This window comes from Colobus angolensis, unplaced genomic scaffold, assembly GCF_000951035.1.
Source record: "Colobus angolensis palliatus isolate OR3802 unplaced genomic scaffold, Cang.pa_1.0 Scaffold89, whole genome shotgun sequence".
In the NCBI taxonomy this organism is placed as follows: Eukaryota; Metazoa; Chordata; class Mammalia; order Primates; family Cercopithecidae; genus Colobus; species Colobus angolensis.
In genome coordinates this window covers 3743407-3751375 of record NW_012122820.1, presented here as the reverse complement: position 1 = coordinate 3751375, position 7969 = coordinate 3743407, and the positions used below count along the sequence as shown (strand labels likewise).

General features: G+C 51.0%; 2 protein-coding genes across 2 annotated transcripts in view; one reads left to right on the top strand and one right to left on the bottom strand.

Annotated features, from left to right (window-relative positions):
* NRIP2 (nuclear receptor interacting protein 2) overlaps positions 1-4998 on the top strand; it is an 11659-nt gene extending 6661 nt beyond the window's left edge. Inside the window, 4 exon segments of the mRNA XM_011931093.1 lie at positions 1989-2071; positions 2356-2477; positions 2725-2777; positions 3081-4998. Of these exon segments, the coding sequence (XP_011786483.1) occupies positions 1989-2071; positions 2356-2477; positions 2725-2777; positions 3081-3173 (351 nt within the window). The 3' untranslated portion in view covers positions 3174-4998.
* Positions 4999-5267: 269 nt separating this feature from the next.
* Positions 5268-7969, bottom strand: part of ITFG2 (integrin alpha FG-GAP repeat containing 2) — a 14353-nt gene continuing 11651 nt past the window's right edge. Inside the window, exons 10-12 of the mRNA XM_011931052.1 lie at positions 7297-7414; positions 6324-6497; positions 5268-6247 (exon numbers count right to left, since the gene is read on the bottom strand). Of these exons, the coding sequence (XP_011786442.1) occupies positions 6144-6247; positions 6324-6497; positions 7297-7414 (396 nt within the window). The 3' untranslated portion in view covers positions 5268-6143. The remainder of the gene's footprint in view (positions 6248-6323; positions 6498-7296; positions 7415-7969) is intronic.

Here is a 7969-nt window from a genome sequence, read left to right as displayed (position 1 = left end):
TTTAAGACGGAGTTTCACTCTTGTTGCCCAGGCTGGAGTGCAATGGTGTGATCTCGGCTCACTGCAACCTCCGCCTCCCGGGTTCAAGCAATTCTTCTGCCTCAGCCTCCCGAGTAGCTGGGATTACAGGCAAATGCCACCATGCCTGGCTAGTTTTGCATTTTTAGTAGAGACGGGGTGTCTCCAGGTTGGTCAGGCCTCAGGAGATCCATCCACCTTGGCCTCCCAAAGTGCTGGGATCACAGGTGTGAGCCACTGCGCTCCCTGACTTTTCCAGTCCTTTTATTTATTTTTTTAGATACAGGGTCTTACTCTGTCACCCAGGCTGGAGTGCAGTGGCATGATCAGAGCTCACTGCAGCCTCAACCTCCTGGACTCAAGCGATCCTCCCACCTCAGTCTTCTGAGTAGGTGAAATAACAGGTGTGCGCCACCACACCTGGCTATTTTTTTTTGGTATTTTTAGTAGAGATGGGGGTTTCACCACATTGGTCAGGCTGGTCTTGAACTCCTGGCCTCAAGCGATCCTTCCACCCTGGCCTCCCAAAGTACTTGGATTATACATAGGTGTGGGCCATGGGACCAGGGCATTCACATCCTTTTATAGACCTTAAAGCTTTCTGCTGCTGGGCGCGCTGGCCCACGCCTGTAATCCCGGCACTGTGGGAGGCCGAGGCGGGCGGATCACGAGGTCAGGAGATCGAGACCGTCCTGGCGAACATGGTGAAACCCCGTCTCTACTAAAAATACAAAAAACATTAGCCAGGCGTGGTGGCGGCGCCTGTAGTCCCAGCTTCTCGGGAGGCTGACGCAGGAGAATGGCGTGAACCCGGGAGGCGGCGGAGCTTGCAGTGAGCCGAGATCGCACCACTGCACTCCAGCCTGGGCGACACAGCGAGACTCCGTCTCAAAAAAAAAAAAAAAAAACAACTTTCTGCCATATAGTAGAGTTAGATTTTACTTCCTTTAGACTCCTAAAGAATAGCACTCATTGATGTACCTTCCAGTAACATATCTTATAGCAGATACTCAACGAATGTTTGGAATGAGAAAATGACCTGTGTGTATATCCAAGTGTATATCAAAATGTCTGTCTATGTTCCAGAGTAAGTGAACTTGTCTTCCTTTGTTTCCGATGGCAAACTTCTTGGTTACCCATAGCTGAGTTTCCTAACAGGGGATTCCAGTCTTCTCATCCTTCCTCTATTCCTACCCTGGAGTTTTCGAACCAGGAGGCCATCAAACTCCCAAGGATTCCTCTAAATAGATCACCATTTCTCCATTTCTGGCAGATCTTCCCCAAACTTATGAATTCATCACATATAACCACTTCTTTTTTTTTTCCGTTTTATTTTTTGTAGAGACAGGGTCTTGGTGTGTTGCCTAGGCTGGTCTTGAACTCCTGGCTTCGAGTGATCCTCTTGCCTCCAAAGTGCTAGAACTACAGGCATGAGCCACCTCACCTAGCTCACTTCCTTTTTTGATTTATCTGGGAGTTCTGCCCCTATTGTATGAGTCTCATACAGATCCGTTTTTTGTTTTTTTGGGTTTTTTTGTTTGTTTTGAGATGGAGTTTTGCTCTTGTTGCCCAGGCTGCTGTGTAATGGTGCGATCTTGACTCACCACAACCTCTGCCTCCTGGGTTCAAGCGATTCTCCTGCCTCAGCCTCCCGAGTAGCTGGGATTACAGGCACGCACCACCATGTCCAGCTAATTTTGTATTTTTAGTAGAGACAGGGTTTCACCATGTTGGTCAGGCTGGTCTCGAACTCCCAACCTCAGGTGATCCACCCGCCTCAGCCTTCCAAAGTGCTGGCATTACAGGCGTGAGCCACTGCGCCTGGCCCCGTTAAAAGCCTGTTTTAAAGACAGTTCGTTTTCTCCACTCATTCCTAAAAGGGAATCATCAATGGGCTGCGAAACTGAAGGACCCAATCCCAACCCATTTTCCTAGGGACTCACTGATTCAGCACAATCCCTCTTTCTTAGTGCCAGGACCTGCTGCTTAGAGTGGCCGTGGACACAGGCACCCAATACAATCGGATCTCTGCTGGATGTCTCAGCCGCCTGGGGTAAGAGTGTGGCCCAAAAAAGCAAATGGGGGACAGGGTTTCTTTTTGGGCTGATGAAAATATTCTCAAATTAGGTACTGACGACAGTTGCATATTTTATCTCAGTAAAGCTGTTATTTAACAAAAGAGTGGCTAGAACACTCTGGCAGAGAAGGCAAGGATTTAGACCCCACGTGAGGTCAGGGGTTGGAGGTGAACCCATAGCAGAGAGGGACGTCTGCTGATTAATGGGGTGAAGCCCCCTGGGGACTGTGGGAGCCATAACCTTTGCTTCCCAACCACAGGTTAGAGAAGAAGGTCCTAAAAGCCTCAGCTGGGGACCTGACCCCTGGGCCCCCAACCCAGGTGGAGCAGTTAGAGCTACAGCTGGGGCAGGAGACCGTGGTGTGCTCGGCACAGGTGGTGGGTAAGTTCCCGCTTCCGCAACAGCCCTGGTGCTCACCTCTCACCTTTCTCTCAGGGTGGGGCAAAGGCAGAGTCTTTCGGTCCCTGCAGCACAAGGAGTCCCCAGAGATGTTCTGACATCCCTCATCTCTGTGCCAGTGCCCTTGGATCTGGGGATGGGGTGGGCAGAGAAGGAGCGAGGGCTGAGAGGAGGGCAGCATGACCACTGGGAACCCTCAGCCTCTTCTGTTTTCAAATGGTTCCTGCAGATGTTGAGAGTCCTGAATTCTGCCTGGGCCTGCAGACTCTGCTTTCTCTCAAGGTAAGGCACCCACACTCAGGGCCTGATCCAAAGCACTGGGAAAAAGCAGTAGAAGGCACAGGTGTGGAAGCCTGGACCAAGCTCTGATGAGAGTGACTTAGAGATTGGCAATTGTCCCTTTGCTTCCTTAGAGGTTCCTTACTTACCACCCAGTGACAAGTCAAGAGAACTGGGTCACCCCCTCCAACAGGAGTCAAGGGAAATGGGGATAAGGGGGAGAGCAAAAGGCAGGTGGAGGCTGTGGGAAGTGGGAGGCAGGTGACGGGCTGAGGTGACCCGGCATGACTGCTCTACACCCCACAGTGCTGCATCGACCTGGAGCGCGGAGTGCTGCGGCTGAAAGCCCCGTTCTCAGAGCTACCCTTCCTGCCTCTGTACCAAGAACCTGGCCAGTGACTGCTGTCTCAGTCAGTCCCCAGAGGGAAAGCCCTTGCCTTAGCAGAAGAGGCGTGTGGGGAACGGGTGCTCTTGAAGCCAGGTAGCTGGGGACTACGGTGTCTGCCCTTTCAATCACCGCCCTGACCCCTGCTGTCCCGTCTCCCCCAGCTGGCCACACTCCTCTCTGCTTCTCAGCGGCTGTCCTAGTCCCCAGGAGGAGTTTTCACTGGAGCGCCCACGATGCCAGGATTCTCATTCATTTCCCTCCCAAGAAGAGTAAAGCCAAACCAGGACCACAGAGGGGAGGCTAAGCAACACGGGGCGCCTGCTTGGGCTGGGTCGAAGGCTCTGCTGACTGCTGTCCTTGCCCACCACCCAATTCCACCCCAGACACAACTCAACTTCCCACACCACCATGTCTCTCACCACACCTGGGGCTCATTATCTCCCACAGCTAGCCTGCCACGCCTCACCAACCCGGGCCCCTGGACCTCCTGGTGTCTGCCTCTCGGATTCTGTGCACATCTGCACAGATGTGGGGGAAGAAACATGAGACAGAATTCAATACAACAAAGAGATGGAGTTAGTATAGGAATGTCCATCTCATAAGGCTGAGAGCTTTTATTAGTTATTTTTCTGGGGCTGCAAATATGTGAGGCCAGTTATTGTTTGATTATCCTGTGCAAAACCTTGGACATACTTCTGCTATGAACGCTAGGTATTTAGCCTTTTCCACTTGCTTTTTGTACCCACCGAGCCCCTGAACTTTGGGTGTGTGTGTGGCAGAGCCTTGTAGAGAACTGCTCCTACGAGGCAGACAGGATAGTGAGGCTGTCACCACTCAGACTTAACCTGTTTAGTATTCTTTCTGATTTCTAGAACTACCCACCTCGTTAGGCCTTCTTCCCATCCCCATCTCTGGTCTCTTGAGCTTAAGCTCGCCTTGTCCTGGAATCAGTGGCTTTCTAACCCCCTGCCAGGCTTTGCCAAAGCAAAAAGACGGAGGCTTTTTTTTTTTTTTAAGTTTGGGGTCTGTCAGGAGAGAGGCTTTTTTGAATTCACTGTGAAGAGAAGAACCCGAAGCTTAAGACGCCAGACCCCTGAGAGTCTTTCTGACTGGTTTGAGTCTCTCAAATCATGGATTAGGAGTAAAGAAAGAGGCCAGGCGCAATGACTCATGCCTGTAATCCCAGCGCTTTGGGAGGCTGAGGCGGGCGGATGACTTAATGTCAGGAGTTTGAGACCAGCCTGGGTTCAATATGGCAGAACCGCATCTCTACTAAAAAATACAAAAATTAGCCAGGTATGGTGGTGCTCACCTATAATCCCAGCTACTTGGAAGGCTGAGGCACAAGGTTGTTGTGAGCCAAGTTCGTGCCACTGGACTCCAGCTTGGGCGAAGGAGTGAGACCCTGTCTCCAAAAACAAACAAACAAACGGGGAGAGAAAGACAGTGGTAGAGCTAACCTGAACTGGGTGGGACCCTTGGGCTGAGGCAGAGTCCTGAGCCTGGGGTAGACTGGGTTAGAGAAGAACCGGGATGCAAGGAGTTGCCTGTGACACCTGGCCTGACCTTTCTCGGCTGCCTCCCCTGCCCTCAGAAGGAAAGCAGAGGGGCTCACTTATCACGTGTGCCATAGTACCTGGTCTCAAAATCCTAAAAGCTTTCCTAAAAGCTTTCCTCTCCCTCACTGCCTTGCTCCACAAGGTCCGCTTTCCTGGGTCCTGTGCTGTGCCTTTCCTTGTCTGCCTCCTGCTGCTTCTGTAACTGCAGACCCCAGGCCCAGTGGCAAGCCCTTGGCTCAGCTGCTTCTCCATTGGAATAAACTCTTGTTTCTCTATGTCGATGTTCTTCTCTGGTCTTCCTCCCTGCCTGTCAAGAGCTGAATGATAACTCTGCCCATTGTCCCTTACAGAAAGAAAATGGAAATGCGGGCCCTCGCCCAGGCTGACCCACCTGACTAGGGTCAGTATAATGGAGAGCAATCTGAAAGCAATGGCTTTCAAACTCCTCTGACCACAGCAGGAATACATTTCACACGGCACTCAGTACACACGCGCACGTATGACTGTAACAAAACAATACTCACCTACACTGCGAGCAATGTACTCTGCTGTTTTCTATTTTACTTTATTCTATTCTACCTATTCTAAAAATGCTGGCCATGATCCACCAAGGGACTGCAACCACCGTTTGAAAAACACTGACTTAGAGCACAGAGAATCAAGAACACACGGCACATAAATGACCCAAGATATAATTCTGATTGTGGTCTGGATCATAAACCTGCATCACATTTTAAATGTCTATTGTCTTAGAGACAATAAGCTCTTTTATGGGGGAATGGGTGGGTGGAAAAACGGGAGCAGGGCTTCTGAAGCTCACTAATACCTGAAGAATATGGCAACACGAGAAAGCACTGACCCAGCTGCTTTGGCAAATGGAGGAAAATCATCTCAGGGTTGCTAGGAACATGGGTGAGACCAGGCTGCAGAAAGATCCCTCAAAACAAAACAGTTTGCCATTCCTTTAACAATTACTAATGTCAACAACTTGGAATTGTGCCATGGAAGACAGAGCTTAAGATGGGGTGGAGCCCTTACCTCCACTGCTCCCCTGGGCCTAAAGCCTGGTTTCCTTATGTGTGTTGGGGCCACGCAAACAAGTCTGTTTTCAACACAGTCGAAGTGGGAAGTGGGACATGTCCCAGATGATCTGGAACAAGGCCAGGGTCCTATGACCCTGCTGGCGTGATGGGTGAGGTCCACAAGGAAATGGGCAGAGGGTCAACTTGTCTCTTCTTTCACCAAAAAGACTGTGAGGTCTATAGTTCATGGTCACCCTAGCGTTGCTGCCATCTTCCACGCCCAGAGTCAAATCCTGCATTTCTGTAATGCATGTTCCCTATCCTGCCAATATCACAGATACCTTTAGGGGGTAGGGTGGGGGTTTGGAAGAATCCTTCACCAGCTCTGAGGCCAGTACGGCTAGGTGGGATCCTGGAGGCTTGAGGGAGCACACTGTGGCGGCTGGTCTGGATGGTAGAGCATTTGGTGAAGCAGGGCACGCGTCACAGGGAGGTCGTCAGGATCTGAGAGCCAAGAAGGGGTGGGTAAGAGGCTGTGGGTCTCCTGGGCACCTGGGCCACTGGCTTTTTTGGGACTCACCCACACCCAGCTCCTGCAGCAGGCTGTGGTACTCCGGCTTGGTTTCCAGCAGTTTCAGCAGATTGGTAGACTCCATCCGCTCCAGCTGCACCTCCCAGTACACATAGATCTTCTGGTTGAAAGTGACATATACAAGGCAGGGGCTGTTACGGCCCTCTTTGCAGGCATACAGGCCTGGAAAACGTGGGCAGGGAGACAAAGGTCAGGAAGTTTCAGTGCTGGTGGTGGGGGGCAGGCAGCAAGACACAGACCTTCGAGTCAGCACTTCCTATCCTCCCACGGATGTCAGAAAAAAAATTAAAGGTTCTCTATTTGTTCTCTGTTAGGAACTCAGTAAAACAGGTAAGATGGGAAAAGACCTGGCTCACTTCAGATGTAGAAAAACCACAGCAACAAAACCCAGGCAGAACAGAATCCAAAAAGGTGCTACTTGTTGATTTTCCCATCTTAGTGATGTCCCTGGAGGGATGAGGGACGGCCTTGCTCGCCCAAGGGCGAGACTAGCAGAAGACGATCAGAAAGTAAGGCTTCTCTTAGGTGCCGATCCCTCCTTCCAAAGGCATCCCGCAGTCACCCAGAGAGTGAGTGCTGCCTCCCCAGGCCCCTGATATGGAACGAATGAAAATGTTCTAGGAGACCTTTCTCCACAGAGACCTGGCATGCTCAGATGGAAAAGAACTTCCTGATGTCTTCACACACCCCAGACAGATGACAGAAACTCATTCCATGCTTTAAAATATTCCGTGGTGGAGAGGCTGCTGTGTTTTACTTCTTATTTAAGATTGTCAGGCTGGCAATGTAGTGACCACCCCTCACCCCCAAACAAATGAGCTGAAGAACTCATCGGTGAATGAAGACTTTCATCTGCGGATATGGCAGAAAGGGAAGTGAGGGGCAAACGCTTCCCTGGCATATCTAACACGTCTGTCTAATTTAAGTGTGGTCAGAAAGGGGCCATGGGGGCGGGGGTCACCTGCACAGAAGGCACGGATATTTTCATCCACTTGGAAGCGGACAACGGTGCGGTTGTGGTCGATGATGTACGTCTGTCCATCCCAGGCGCATGCAACTACCTCCTCGTGCCCGTTGCCCTGAAAAAGGCCAGAGACAAGGAACATAAAGGAGCTGTGCACTGGACTCCGGATGACAAACAGCCAGCTGGGGAGGAGTTTCACCCACGGGTTGGGTAGTACACGGGACTGTCAAATGAGCTGTCACATAATGCTCACAGCCACCGTAGGAAGTAGTATACTGAGGAAACCTCAGCTTATAGAAATAGAGTCACTCAGCCAAGGCCACTCAGCTAGGAGGCAGCAGAATCAGGACTCAGACCCAGGTCTGCCTCTTCTGCCTCTTCTTCTAAACCAACAAGCGTGCCTGATGGCAATATAAAGTGTAGCCCCTACCTGCTGATTCCGGGGCCACAGTGACATTAAATGGAGCTTTATATATGGACAAGAGAACCCTACAAAGTATGCCTCTGGAGTTGGGACGAGTAACATACTTCCAGGCCCTTACAGTAACTTTTCTTTCTTTTCTTTTTTTTTTTTTGAGATGGAGTCTGGCTGTGTTGCCCAGGCTGGAGTGCAGTGGCCGGATCTCAGCTCACTGCAAGCTCCGCCTCCCGGGTTTACGCCATTCTCCTG